The sequence below is a fragment of the Panthera onca genome, chromosome C1 (assembly GCF_046562875.1).
Source record: "Panthera onca isolate mPanOnc1 chromosome C1, mPanOnc1 haplotype 2, whole genome shotgun sequence".
Taxonomy (NCBI): domain Eukaryota; kingdom Metazoa; phylum Chordata; class Mammalia; order Carnivora; family Felidae; genus Panthera; species Panthera onca.
In genome coordinates, this window is record NC_138346.1 from 58685927 (window position 1) to 58701916 (window position 15990).

At 40.5% G+C, this 15990-nt stretch overlaps 1 protein-coding gene across 4 annotated transcripts in view; it reads left to right on the forward strand.

Annotated features, from left to right (window-relative positions):
• CHN1 (chimerin 1) overlaps nucleotides 1-15990 on the forward strand; it is a 203131-nt gene that overhangs the window by 173204 nt on the left and 13937 nt on the right. For all 4 annotated transcript variants that reach the window (XM_060621788.3, XM_060621789.3, XM_078451147.2 and 1 more), the window contains one exon: nucleotides 6452-6536. In XM_060621788.3, coding sequence (XP_060477771.1) covers nucleotides 6452-6536 — 85 coding nt within the window. The remainder of the gene's footprint in view (nucleotides 1-6451; nucleotides 6537-15990) is intronic.

Below are 15990 nucleotides of genomic sequence, written 5' to 3' on the forward strand. Positions count from 1 at the left end.
GCACCTCCGCGCATCTGCCTGCCGTGGCCAGTGGGTGCCCAAACCTTACTGCTCCAGACTTTTCCGAAAGAACATGAGGCCACTAGTAGTTCTGACTAGATTTAACGAGATGATAAGAAGGTGTTGCCTTGATACTAAAGATACTCCTGTTTTGAGTACCCACTCCCCACTGTTTTTTGTTCCATTTTGTTTTGTTTTGCAGGGAGCCCCTACACAGTTTTATAGATTTGTTGCTAATGCTCATAGCCAATGCTACACACGCTCTGCTCATGACTTAATGGTGTAAATCACAATACTTTAACTGAAGTGGCAAAATGAGGACCAAAATTCTAAGTTTCAAATATTAGGATCAAAATTAAGGCATCTTGGTGAGGCTAAAAGTGGTTACTTCAAAGACTATGTTCTAGTTGCCCTAAAGATAAAAATGGGGGTGGGGGGTTGGAGAAAAAGCCTTTCCTGCTCAGCTGCCTATCTACCTACATTGCTTTTTGTTTTGATTTTGATCATCTGTTCTCTCCCTTCATCACCCAGTACAGGCTGCACAGCTGACTCACCAGAGCCTCCCCAAATGTCAGTCCCCTTCCCCCAAAGCAAAATTTCATTTCCCCAAATGTTTTTATCGCCTCCAACATAGTTTACATTTGCAGCAGGCTTTGCAGGCATACTCGGTGACTGTTTGCATTCAGGCTTATTTCTAGAGGGAGTGTTATGACTTGGAAGGGGTGATGAAGATAGGCTGAAATTTTCTGTCTCTTCCCATAGCATAGATTTCTTTTCCTCTCTTTCTATTACTGACATTCAAATTGGATGCAAATGTCGGAAACCTGAGGAGAACATGCGCTGGGTTTCTTACAGAAGCCGGGGTGTGGGCAGTATAACAGTAGGCCCAATTGAGAAGAACTTCAGTTTTTACCTAGGCCCGTATCCAGGAGGCACGCGACCCTTAGCCTATGCCACGTGGGCCCCTCAGTAACCCACCTCCCTCCCTTTCTGTCTGCCCTTCTCAGCCTGGTCCTGCTCATGCCTTCTCTGTGACAGACTTTTGGGATCCACTAATTAACTCGGTCCTTCATCTCTGTTTCTAAATGATGTCAGTGGTGTTAACATGAAGGGAGTTGTTCACAGGTGAAAAGCAATCTCAAATGTCCTGGCCATAAAGTTGCATTTTTTTCCAGTTGCAGAAGAGAAAAGAACCTTAAAACTAGTTGCAGTGGCCTTTGTTCATGAAGATATGATTCATGCCATGTACTGTGTCACAAGGTTGCTTTTCTCCGGACCATCCTTGACCTCCCTGATCATGTTACACACCGATGCTGACTGCTCTCTTGGATTATTTTACCAAAACACTCTCCCCAAAGGAATCCTTTTTTCTTTTTGGAAAATAATAAGTGATTTGTTCAAATAACTCTAAGAAAGAAATAGTCTGGTCAGTTTCCCATCTTATAAAGCCAGTGTTTGTCAGTAAGGTCACAGGGTAAACAGCAGAAACAGTAACTAAAGATTAGTGGATGTCATAGAATAAAGTAAGACACTATTAATACCTCATTCATCTCAAGACCACTGTCCATCAACCTACAAGAAACACAGACAAGAAACCAGAAGTTTGTGTTTTTCTTTTAAAAGGCTTCAGGGATGCCTGGGCGACTCAGTCACTCAAGCGTCCGACTCTTGAGTTCAGCTCAGGTCATGTTCTCACAGTTTGTGAGATTGAGCCCCACGTCAGGGCTTGGGTGTCTCCCTCTTTCTCTTTCTCTCTCTCTCTCTCTCTCTCGCACTCTCTCTCAAAAGAAATAAGCTTAAAAAAATAAAAGGCCTTCAAAAGGAATATAGATGACATATGTTCTCGATTTACATCCAGTGCTAGCAAAGTTCTCATCAGGTTACCCCATTCGCAGCTAAGAATCAGCGAATAGGAAAAGGGATGAGGGGGGCAAGGAGGAGGAGAAAGAGCTGACACAACAGCCTTGGAGAATGAGAAGAAACTCAAACTCATTTCTCATTCGGAAATATAAGAATCTGGAGCCATTTAGAATAAAAATCCTATGAAAACGTCACTTAATCATCGTCTATTAGTGGTTTCTGCTGTAAAGACATCAATAATTCTGATTCCCCAAATGCCGACCAGCTGCTGATCCCTAAGCGGTATCTTCTATATTATAGGGCATTCCAGACAAAAGTTGCCATCTGGTATAATGTGGGCCTTCAGGCCGAGCCCCTGGACCCCTTGAGAACTGGTCCAGCCCTCCCTTCTCCCAGATTCTGTCCCACTTCTTTCTTAGTGTCCTCCTAAGCAGAAAAAATCCCCAAGGTGCAACTTTTGACCTTTTAATAAAAGATTGTATTTTGAATACATTCTGATTCAGTCATGTTAAGGCAGGTAATCATAACACAACCGTATCTATTGAACACAGTCATCTGCAGGTGTCAGAACCCTAGGGCCTTGTCTGCAGGAACAGCCCACTTCCATTGTGCTGGATGGAATAGCTCTTTGTCATACCACTCTAAGTTGCATAACTTGTGCAATTAGTTTTTTTAAGGTATCTTTTTCTTAAGGATTGGTAAAAAATTAGGATATAAATTAAATGTCACTGATTATGTGAAACTTCATGTAAAAGCAAAACCTGTAGAGCACATTCACCCTTGCAAAAATATTTCTCACTTTTTCTTCAATGTGCTTGACATTTACTCCGGGACTTTAGTGTCATCCGGGAAAGGAACTTGCTTCTCGGAACTCCTGGCTAATTCCAGTTCCTGTCCCCCCTTCCACCAAACTCCTCATTTGCTCAGGAACTAAACTTCTGTTTTAATGCAGAAGACTATAGGCTGTGAACTCCCTTAGCCTTCTGGCCTTCAGGCCCCATCACTCCTGCACAGCCCTCCACTGCCCTCCTTCCCTTTTCCCAACTCAGCGGATGGGAAAAATAATTTTCCTCTTATTCAAAGCTAATCCCTCTGCCCTGGATCCTACGTCCATTTGATACCTTCGGGATCCTTACTCTGTCAGCTGCCTCCTCTTTTCCAGAAGCCTTCAATCTGCCATTGCCCTCCCCCCTCATCTCCAAACCTGTTCTGCTTTTGTTTCCCTCTGTTAATGCCCTCTTCCCCTCTCCTGTGCCTCTGATTCAGTTGGTTACCAAGGCCTCTTGATTCTGCCTCCCACATTAGTCCTTCACCCCTTTCTCTTACCGCTGCCTGAGTTCCAGCCCACACCATCTGTCACCTGGACTACTGCCACATGTAGCCTCCTACCTGATTTCTGCCAGCCTTGCCCATCTCACTGTGTCACTCACCTTCGAAATCTTCAGTGGCCCTGCATGGCTCACTGGGCAAAGTATGAATCTGTAGGCATGGAAAAGGCCCTGACTGCCTCTCTCGACCCTGCCATGCAGTCATCCCCACCTGTGCCCATGCTGAACTTCCTTTTAATTCTCTAAACATCCCATTGTTTGGTTCAAGCCGGGTGGCGTTGATTTCCTTGGAACACCTTTTTTTTTTTTTTTTAATGTCTATTTTTGAGAGAGATAGCACAAGCGAGGGAGGACAGAGAGAGAGGAAGACATAGAATCTGAAGCAGGCTCCAAGCAGTCAGCTCAGAGCCCGACGTGGGGCTTGAACCCATGAACCATGAGATCATGACCTGAGCCGAAGTCAGACATTTAACCAACTGAGCCACCCAGGTGCCCCCGGAATACATTTCCTAATGCAATCCCTCCAACACGCACACCCCAGTCCTGCCCCACAGGTCACCCAACACGTTAAGCCTGAGCAGTGCCCCTCCCCCAGCTTCCCTCGCACTTTCTCTGGAGCATTTTCACACTGTATCTAATGGGAGAAACCTATGGTGAATTCCTTGAGCCAGTATCCTTTTTATCTTTGTATATGTCATCACTTTAAAAATTTTCATGAATGAATAAAAATGACCATTTTGATGACCTCTAAGGGGAATGAAAAAGACAAAAAGGATGTAATATTTCAATTTTTACAGATACAGTCCCTTGTCGTGGAGTCCTAGAGGTCATAAAACAAAATTAAAGATGTACGAATTTTAGATACAAATATTCAAAAGGAAGTCCAGTTCAACCCTGTTACACAAATAGAAGTTTAGTTAGCTTCTGGTGCTTCCATGCTCTTTCTAGAACCTGGAGAGCTGTATAAGCTACCTTCCAAGTGGTTTAAACAAAAAGAAAACAACACCAGCCCCACGCGGCTCAGGATGCCTTTGTAAAACACCATCCAAGAAGGAAATGTGTAAATAATAATTTCCTAAAGATTGCTTTCTGAGATATAAGTGTGGTCCTTTAGTTAGAGAGCCAGCCTGCTCAGACATTTTGAACCTTTCCTTCATTATATATAGTGAAGAATATATATCCTTCAATATATAATGTGAAGAAATGTCCCAAGATTTTCCAGATGCCACTTTCACTGCTGCTTTTGTGACGGCGAGGAAGAGAGTTGGTTGTGCCATAACCTGTCATTATTCCGTGCTGTTTGCCATGAGCCCGATTTTAAGTTATTTCCCACCATCTACTCTGTTTTTGCTCTCCCAAATGTAACTTCGAGATCCTGTATCATGAGATAACTGGCAGTACAGGACTGGAACTTACTTCCTCTACACTTCTAGTCCACGTTTATTAACCTCACCAAGTCAAGTGATACTGGAGTATCCGAGATCCAGGAACATTTAAGCCAGTTGGTATCCCAAAGACTTTCCCCAAAACCAGCATCGTGATTCTGTAGCTATTTCATGATTATGCAACTTTTTAAATACAAATCAGTGCTGTTTCACTCCTTCCCCTCAAAGCAAAGCAAGATTGCATCCTTTATCCGGTTTTATTCACTCGGAGGAACACAGACGAACACAAAGACCTCACAGACTATCTGAATGTTGATCTTGGGCTCTGCTTCAGAAACCCTAGGAAATGCTTTCAGTTTACAGGCACTGAGCATCATTAGCAATCCAGAAGCAACCGTGTCTGCATTCCTGATGCTTTTCCTTAAAAGACATAGGCGAGATTATGGCCTGCTTTTCAAAATCAACATGTTCTGTGCTCAAGCTCATGTGGCGGTGACCAGACTCACAGGCACATACCTACTTGGAAGGAACCAAAACCAAGTTCCCATGACAGCTTTATGGCTATTTTGGCCAGTATTATTGAATTCTGATATACCTTTTCTCTCCGATTCTGATATATGCTTTTTTTTCCCCATTTTAACATCTCTGGAATTGGGACTTATCTTCTAATCAATGGTTTGTCATAATTTACTTGGCTTGGTTTTTCTAAATGGAATATATGTGCCTTATGTTCATTATAAGTCTTGTATTCAATAGCATCTTAAATTTGAAGAAATGTTCTATATATTATCTTAAAAATCATTTACCTGGTTTCTAAGACCTATCTGATACATTAATAGAACAGTAGCAAAAATGACAATCTTAGTGGTGAATTTTGTTATTTGCAATAGGTATTTATGTTGGAGCCAAATCATCACCCTTAGTGATTTTCACCCTCTTACATTCCTGTCTTCTGCAGGAGGAACTCATACATGTAAGACATGATCTCAAGTCAGTGTACTTTGAAATACAGATCAGTGACTTGCTTGTTCCCTCTCCCTCTTTTTTATTTCTTGGGAGCATTTTCAGCCAATATGTGCTCGGAAATCTGAGTGTTATTGATAATATTCCAGATTTGTTTTCTCTTATTCTGGGGTTTGGAGTCCTTGTTTCTCTTTTCTACCAGTACGTTTTCATCTGAGTTAAGCTAGAATGGCTTCTCTTATACATAAAGTCTAGAAGTATCTTAGCATTTAAACCCTTTCTTTGGAGATTCCTTTCTTAAGGATAAAGGAATCAAATGCAGCAAAACATTTTTGCGGCTGGAATGACACGTGCCTAATTACTATACTCAGGGTTTCTGATTAACTGTAGCTTCTGCAATTTCTAAAATACGTTTTTTCCCTTAACTAACACAGTAAATATCAAATCATTTTGAACAGAAATTGGCCCTTTTTGATGATTCAGTATCACCTTCACCATCTGTGGCCCTAACTGTGGTCACCTGACAAAATCCTTATGGGACCCAAACACACTCTACGTTGTTCCTTATCCTCCTTCATGCATTAGCACTTGGAAAGCGCCAGGATTTGTAGAACACGTAGATGAGGCAGCTTACAGCTGAAGGGGACCATTTGGAAAACCGCAGTAGAAATGGTTTTCCAAAGTAAATCACAGAATATTGGTCTGATTTGTCACCATTTCTTAAACAAAGAGGAAATCAAGCTCTGAAAGAAATCTTAACTGTTTGTAGGTTCCACTCAAGGGTTTTCTAAATGTAACCGTAACGTGCCTCTCCAGTGCTAACCATGGCTTGTATTTGAGTGCTTTGACAGAAAACAATCTCCTCGTCCATGTGTTTCCCCTCTGGCCGCTTTGTCACACACTACTCTTTTTCAGGTCCATACATTCAGAGGGCCACACTGGTGTGAATACTGTGCCAATTTCATGTGGGGTCTTATCGCTCAGGGAGTGAAATGTGCAGGTAAGAGCTCTTTCCTTTTTGCTTTATTGCATAAGTTACAAAGTTAGAAGGAATAAGTTGTAAGGAGATTTGCTGTTACGCGGGCTGGATCCTGGTTTGCTTTTAACACACATGCGGTAGGCTAGATTCTCAGGCAGCCGCTTCGGAAATTGGAAGTTTGTCTGCCTTTAACCTTCTTGTGCTTAATGGACAGCAGACTAGGGATCCGGTATTAGTCCATTAAAAAAAAAAAAAAGTTGGCCTGTTCAAAAGGTCTGATAAAAGGAGATAAAAGTAAGGCAGTTATGTTTAACTCTTGCCTTTGATGATACAGTAACTAAATTTATAAAATGATTTTTTTTTTTAAGCAGTGTACAGGGACCTATGATTGTTGCCTTGGGAACTGAATTTTAAGGATAACTTGTTAAGCTGGATTGTCCTTACTGCATTTTTGCAAAATCAAATTGAAGCTTTAAAAATCTGTGAATTTATCTTCAAAGATGGTTTCCAAATTCTGAAAAACCACTTAGTCAGTAATATTTTGTTTGTGACATTTTGAAATTGTGAATATGCCAAATCCTTTTTATAAAATATGACCATAGTGTTTTTAGATATAAATTTAGAAACTTTGAAGATTGACACATGAAGAACCAACTCTGGAATTTATTGAAATGCTTTATGAAAGTAAGTTATTCACATCATGTGAAATTCATTTGTATAGAACTATACCAAGAATTGGCCATTTATTCAGACTACTTTAAATTCTGACATAGACTTAAAAATAAACATTTAAAAGACATTTCTGCCATTTAAATTGTAAAACTAAAAACTACATTCTTAACATGTCTTTTAGCATGAAGCTTAACACTTAAAAATGTATACTAAGAGTAATGTATTTCAAAATGGTAACTGTAGTAATTCTGTCAAGTTTATCACTGTAAAAACCGACATTTCTTTTGTGGCATGATTTTTAAAAATTGTAATTCCAGGATAATTAACATACACGTGTTATATTAATTTCAGGTGTGCAATACAGTGATTCAGCAATTCTGTACATTACTTAATGCTCATCACAATAAGTATTCTAGGATCCTCCTACTCTGACATCTTCCCCAGAAGTCCCCTGCGGCATGATGTTTCGTGGAATATTTTTGTTGCCCCCATTATGTGCACAAATTTCTAGGGTCTGATTTTTCTTCTAAATTGCATTTTTTAATAGCAAGGTACAATATGCATTGCACATTAATGTTCCAAGCCCTTCTCCTGTCAGTTACTATTCTGTCGGCATTACTAAGGCACGATCAGGTTTCAGGCATACATCACTAGCCAGATCCGTCCAAGGACTCCCCGCCACGCAGGGGTATAAGAATTCCCCATGTGTTGACTCTGAACTGTGCACAGGTGTCCATCAAGGAGAGTCTCAGCTCAGATCCAGTCTGACTCCCATTATCCTAGAGGGATGACAACCCCGTTTGCAAGTCTCTGCCCAGAGAATGAATGAGGACAACCCTGTCATCCTTCCAATTGGTGGTTATGGAGTCAGGATGAAAAACCATCATTAGGAAGGCTGTGGCTAAGTCTCTGAACTGGAGGGGAGCACCTAAGGTGTTGACAAAGTAGTGTCGTTAAGACCATCTACACTGTGAGTTTTCAAAGGTAAATGGAGGAGTTTCCAGAGCATAAATCCCCGGCTCAAGGAATGTTGGTCTCAGTAATAGCACGTTTTGCCTTTATGACCCAGATGGACCAGCCGAGACTTTGCAGCAGTTTCATAAAACACTTTGTGACTGTCCCTGACTTAAAAGCTTTTCTTTTACTTAGAGAAGTGATGTGTATCATTTATGTTCTGAAATAGTGAAGCCCATCTACATAAGAATTCTGAGTTTGCTATATAAGCAGAAAATCGGTACACATATGGAGATAATCTTTGATGATACGCTATAGTCCTAAATCATGTCTGAAAGAAATGTTTTGGAACCTTTATGACAGTAATAATACGAAGGAAAAGGAAAGAGAAAATCATTTGTCCCCTCCCCTACCTACCCGCATTAGTAGCCTCCACATCTTGTTGTACATAAAGGGCAAGAATTGAAAGAAAAGCCTTGAGGAGATTTTTCATTTTTATGTTATGTCTTGTCCTTAAAAGCATTATATTCTGTGTGATTTGAGCCATATGAACGTTTAATAAGAACAACTCATTTTTTTTTTTTAAATGTGGAGGTTAGCATTTGAATTAGTTCTGTTTTCTGTGACAATTCTTAGATCCAAAGTGGCTCATCCTGACCTTTGAGCCATCCACTTTAAAACAGAATACAAAGAATTAAGAATTTAAAGAGAGAGAGAATGAACTCTAATAGGTTAAATAAAGAAGTCCTTCCTGATTCCTGGAACCTGTGACTATGTCATTTTTTAATGGCAAAAGGGACTGTGATTAAAGTTAAGGGTTTCGAGATGGGGAGATAACCCTGGATCGTTGGGGTGGACCTAGTTTAGTCACAGTCATAAAGGTCCTTATAAGAGGGAGGCAGAGTCAGAAAAAGGGACAGAGCAGTGGTCAGAAAAGAGAGAAGATGCTATGCCACTCGCTTCGTAGATAGAAGGTGGCAGCCACAAGCCAAGAAATGCAGACAGTCTCTAGAAGCTGGAAAAGGCAAGGAAAGAAAACATTCTCCTCTGGAGCCTCCAGAAGGAGTACAGACGTGCTAACACCTTGGTATCAGCCTAGTGAAACTGATTTTGGACTTCTGACCCCCAGAACTATAACGTAAACTCCTAGTGTTGTAAGCCACTGAGTTAATTTGTTACAGCAGCAATTGGACACAAAAACGCCAGCCACTAAACATTTAAGATAGGACTCCCAAAGAAAAAGGGCAGGCGAACTGCCCGTCCGAAAAGAGATTTACTTATCTGCTTTTGATTCTTGCAAGAGCTCATTTTGTCCTGGTTTCTTTTTACAAAATCCACCAAGTCAGAAGAGCCTGTCAGGAATTTTTAAGGGAGCGTTTGCCAAAAGCATCAGTTTTGTATCCCGCACCGCCCCCTCAACGCTTTTTTGAAACATCATGCAAAGCGTTGGGTGGTGTTCCAGTCACCAGGCTGGCAAAGTTAGTGTAGCAATCGGACTGTATCCGGCTAATAACGGGCAAGTTGGCCCTTCAGAACTGAAAGCTCTGGGCTTCACTGCTAAGCACGCTGCAGCCAAAGAGGACAAGCAAGGGCCAGTCAGGGCGGACATGGTCTTTCTAAAAGCTGGCACCGAGATTCAGTGGCAGGCATTAAACGTCCTCCTCATCTGCAATGTCTCCCTCCCTCCAACATTCTTTATAGAGAGTAAAGTAATGTTGCAGGGGAGTATGGAACTGCAGCTTGGGAGTGGTACTCGTTTCACTAAAATATTTATGAACACACTAGTTTTTAAAAGCAAAGTTCAGGGGCGCCTGGGTGGCACAGCCGGTTAAGCGTCCGACTTCAGCCAGGTCACGATCTCGCGGTCCGTGAGTTCGAGCCCCGCGTCGGGCTCTGGGCTGATGGCTCGGAGCCTGGAGCCTGTTTCCGATTCTGTGTCTCCCTCTCTCTCTGCCCCTCCCCCGTTCATGCTCTCTCTCTGTCCCAAAAAAAATAAATAAAAAACGTTGAAAAAAAAATTTAAAAGCAAAGTTCAAAGGACTGTCATTCAGACAATAGTTTCCCTAAGCCATTTTTCCTTTCTTTATGAAATGTAAGCTTTACAGGTTAAAATAATCTATTGTTATATAATCACAGATTGCCAAACACCCCTCCCACCAAAAAGAGCACGATTATTCCACCAGCATTCCTGAATTGTTTTCACTTTAGCCTTGCCAGAATATTCTAAGAATTAAGCCAGATAATAATCGTTGTAAATCACACATCAACTTAGTATTGGTTCTTTATTCAAGAGACTCTTGTTTTTCCAGTGTGTCATAGCCATTGCTGTCACCCCCAACAGAGAACGGCGATTGCTCTTTCCTAGTAATAAAGTGTATCCGTTGCTTAAAGTATATAAGCCCTTAGCTTTTAGGTTGAAGAAGAGCAGTGGAAGTAATTTATTTTAATTACACCTATGATTGGCTGCACCTAAAAAGTTCTGTCTGTCCTTACAAGCTAGTGAGAAATTGATTAGACTTGCCTAGAAGTTTCACGTAGCGATATTTTCACAATATCCCAAAGAGCAAAGTATTCCTTAATTTTGCTTATGAAAATAATGACTTCTGTTAGTCAGAGAAAGACAAATATCATATGACTTCACTCAAATGAGAAATTTAAGATACAAAACAGATGAACATAAGGGAAGGGAAGCAAAAATAATATAGAAACAGGGAGGGGGACAAAACATAAGAGACTCTTAAATATAGAGAACAGGTTGCTGATGGGGCTTTGGGAAGGGGGATGGGCTAAATGGGTAAGGGGCATTAAGGAATCTACTCCTGAAATCACTGTTGCACTATATGCTAACTTGGATGTAAATTAAAAATTAATTATAAAAAAAATTTTAAAAATAATGACTTCTGATACATATTAGACTATTCCCACTTTTCCTAGATGGGGAGTCAGGGAGGGGGGACATCTAAGAGATAGGGTTTAGAATAAAACTTTTATTTGCAATTATTAAAAATATGAACACTCAGTCAGTAGAACATATGACTCCTGATCTTGGGGTCGTGAGTTTGAGCCCCATGTTGGGTGTAGAAATTACTTAAAAAAAGATTTTTAAAATAAATAATATACAAACACTCGAAGAATGAGAAGTTATCTTTCCTTTCAAAACACACATTAACATTTCCCCTTAATCCTATCAATATAAATAATATCAGCTATTTATTTCAAAAGATAGATTTTTGTGCCTTCTAGATATAAATCATGTTATATCTTTTGGAGAAATCAAGCCCCAGGAAATCTGAAATCTGAGAGTAGCTTAAAGTTAGTAGTCTAAGTAATTTATAGAGCATTTATAAAGGACGGAATAAAATGTGATTTGAATCTTTTTTTCCTTCATATGGTTTAGTGTATGCTTATTAACTGGAAGGACTGGGAGGGGGAAATGTGGTTTAATTGTAACATAAAAATTACCTACTCAACCAAGAGATGCGACAAATGAAACGATCTTTTATGGACTTTTGTTGTTGTTGTTTATAGTGTAGAGCTTCCTTGGGAGAAATGGAACTATATAGGAGTTATATGACTTTAATAAATAAGTATGATAACCAAATAAAGTCTTAATGGCAAACTGAAATACTGACATACTGCCAGTGCCTGCAGCAGGGATTTTCAGAGCAAGCTCAGAGCTGGTATATTGCACCACGACTTAAGGGTATAAAGAGGCTTTATTTGCATGACTTTGCCCTGTCCTTTGGTCATCTGACGGACTTCATAACCAATCCTGCCAAAAATGTGGCCTTTGAAATTTATTTCTAAAATTGGGCAGAATATGTTGTCCCATAGTTTAATCTTATTCAAATGGAAGAAAGAATATCAATTTACAAAACATTTCCCTCTTCCTGAATTCCTAAATCTGAGCTCAATCATCACTTGATGCACTTTCCAATGAGTCACAAATCATCTTAGGAACCTGATGTTTAAAAGTGGCAGATAGCTCCAGATATTCAAAGGAAAAAAGTTGGTGTTAATATCGGACCACTAGTTCCATTCATGTTTTGATATTGTATAGCTGCATCAGAATTTTACTGTTTTGCTTTCTAATGGTTTTCCATGTAGAGTGTATACATAGGAAGAGAATATGACAAAAACAAAGTATAGTGGGTAGGTTTTATCTCTGCTTTCAAAAAAATTTTTTTTAATGTTTTATTTATTTTTAAGACAGAGAGAGAGCATGAATGGGGGTGGGGTAGAGAGAGAGGGAGACACAGAATCTGAAGCAGGCTCCAGGCTCTGAATCCCTATACAGTATACCTGAAACTATGTCACCTTGTATGTTAAGTAACTAGAATTTAAATAAAAACTTAAATAAAAGTACACTGATATTTAAAAAGTCCTTGCCATATATGTACATATATATACATATATAACAGTAAAATACAACGTCTTTTAAAAAGTATATACGACAAATAATGGATAAAATAAACATTATTGAATAAGAGATTGAAAATAGCAAATTCATCTTCAGTGCTGAAACCGTCTCTCAGAATGCATGATATACTGCTGGTGAAAAGTGGCACCCATCAGTCAGTGGGAGCAGCGCGGGCTGGGAATAGGGAAGCCAAGGTTGCATCTCAGTTCTACCACTTTCTGGCTGAGTAATCTGAACAAGTCATTTAGCCTCTTGGACCTTTGTTGCCTTTGTCTGTCCAGTAAAACACTGGGATAGGTTGTTACCAACAGCCCTTTCCAACTGGATCTGTCACTTCTTTGTACACTTAGAGTACGAGGCACATTGACATGAATATTAAATTATGAAGCTTTGCTGACTTTTATACATTTAAAATACTATGTAGGAGTTCTTCCGGAACTTGCTTCTGGACAAGATGAACAAATATGTTTTGTTTTATTCCTCGCAATAATTACAAAAGACCCTGTACACAATACATACACTTCAACTATCAGAAGACTCTGGAAGTGGAGAAAAGCAGGCAGGCCAACTCAAGGAACCCAGCAGCAAGTTTCCTGGTGGTCTTTGTTTTTCTTTAACCTCCCATGTATCTAGAGAAGCTCACAACCCATAAATGCCAACAAGCACAGACACAAAATAATCCCAAGTAAAGCCTGCTTTTCCTAGCCAAAGCCCTGGGAAAAGGGTAGGCCAGCCAAGGCAGACATCTTTTAGCCATTCCTGCCCTTCTCGAGGTGAACGTCATGAAAAAGCCACAGTGCTGCTGCTGCAGCCGTTGCCTATGGGCAGAACCCTGTTTTCACCCCCGCCCTCACAATAACAGGGGTACTGGCAGTCTGTGAGTGGAGGCCTATGTTTCAGCACCACCCTGCAGGAAGAGAAGGTACCCCTCCTGGCTCAGCCTGTGAGTAGGACCTGGACTTTCATCCCCACCCTGTAGTAAGATCAGCACCCTGTCAGCCCAAGCCTGTGGGTAGAGCCCTGTCTTCATCCTGACCTACAGTAATGAGGCAGCTGAGACCATGATCAGAGCTCTTGTCTCCCATGCCTACGGCATTCCTTCTCAACCAGGTTTCTGGGCACACCCTGGCTTCCGTCTCCACCCCGCAGTAACTAGGAGGTTGCCCTCTCCCTCCCCAGAATGTGGGGTAAAGTCCTGCCATTAGGGTGACGTACAAGTAGGGTAGGCAGAATAGCATTGCAGTCGCATCACAGAGGCTTTGTGAACTAGTTTGATATTTGAACCCTGGCCTACAAAAATGAGCCAGGACATGCATTCTAAATCTAAAGAGGTTAACTATCAGCTAAAATGGAAGGAACCAGAGTCCTGGAAGACTCGAAATATCCAGGATTCAGTTCAGAATTACACTTAATACCAAGAACCAGGCAAATCGCAACTCGGATGAGAAAAGACAGCAGATGTACCAATATTGAGATGACATAGATGTTGGAATTATTAGACAAGGAAATTAGCTATCATAATAATGCTCCAACAAGCAATTATAAACACTCTTGAAACAAGTGATAAATAGGAAATAGAAAATAAAGATAAAAAAGTAACTACTGTAAATGGAAATTTTAGAACTGAAAACTTTATTACCAGTAAACTCACCAGATGGGCTCAATACCAGAGATAGAGGAAGGAATTGGTGAGCCTGAAGACAGATCAATAGAAATTATGCAACGCAAACAAGAGAAAGAAAATAGACTTTAAAAAGTGAACTGAACCCCAGAGACCTGTAGCCAAGTAGCAAAAGATTTAACATTTGTGTTGTTGAAGTCCCAGAAGAGGGTAAAGAGAGACTGAAAAAATACTGGAAAAATTAGTGGCTGAAAACTCCTCAAATTTGGTAAAAGCAGAGAAAAATTCAGTACTTCTTTGGAGACATTTTTATGTAATGAAATGTATCCGAACAGTATAGATGAGGAAGCAGCTATAACTCCAGTCACCCAGGTCCTTTTCAGGACCTGGCATTCACATGTGACAAACAGAACCGGCCCAGAATTCAACTTTGCTTCTGACCTTAAGCTGATCGTAACAATACCGTGTAGCAAACCCTGGGGCGCTATGTAGAAAGGGCCTCTCAAAAACTTCCATTCTTCTAAATAATGACAACGACAACACAGTCCTGGTAAACACTTCTAATCTACTCCGTGTCAGAAAGTACATATACTAATATGAGAGCCTTACGTGAACCTAATAATGGATAATAGAGCTAATAATAAATATTATTCCTGTTTTACATAACTGACACACAGGAAAGGTAACTCACTTGAAATCACATAGCTAGTAGATCATAGATCTAATTCTAAGTTTTAGAGGTTATATAAAACATTACAGCGTTCAGGGGAAAGAAGGTCTTTTCAGTGGCCATTTTGCCATTGATTTGCCTTATGATTGAGTCAGAAATCTTATCTGGGGCTAACAGATATAAAGAGGAATTGGGGTTTGGGGTCGTGCAGTCACTTGGACATTGTCTAACTATTGGAGAATGTTGTTCGGTCATTTCCTCAGATAATACAGATCAAACTCTTTGCTCTGGAAGCCTTTCTGTATTCAGAGAAGCAGCTGTTATTCTCTAGTGATGATCATGTTCACGCACCTGTTGGCACTGGCCATGCCGTCTCTAGTTCTGCCCCCTTACACACAGTTGTGCAGAAACTTAGTTTCCTTCTACACCTAGCCTGATGTTGCACATAGGAGGTGGAGATGCACTCCCTTAGTGACTCAGCGTCACCACCAGCCTCGAGTTCTCATTGCACTTTGGCAGTGTCTGCATAGTTAACGAAAGAACGATTCCGGGCATGACTTTTCAGCTAACGTTCCTTACCTCTCTTTTTATTGTTCCTGCCATTACCTAACAAGGTTGCGGCTTTACCAAGTCATTATGATGATGATAGTCACCAACGTTTGTCTCATGGTTTATACCGTGCAGAGCATCTTGAATGCATTGGCCCATTAACAGTTTTGCGAGGTAAATGCGGTGCTCCCCTCTCTGTCAAGAGAGCAAGCAAAACTAAGCTCGCCCGGTGACCGCAGGCAGCAGTCACGTCACTGTAAGATTTTCAAATTGGATATAGACCAATTGGATAAAGACCTGGATATAATTGCATCAGATTTATAAGAGGTCAGCATCAAGTTCTTATGAAAACCACCAATGAGTTATGTTTTTAAAAACTTAAAGATGGCATCTCTTTTAGTTAATTACTCAGCTGTGATTTACCCCTCTTCGTTCTAATTTGGCAAGATATTTGTATTCCTCTGTCCCTTCTCAAATTCCGCTGCGCTCTTCTTGTTGACAATCAAAGGTCTCAAAATATTCACTAGAAGATGTTTGAGTTCTGGCATCTTCGACTCGATAACCCAGTAAAATTACAAAGCAGAGGACA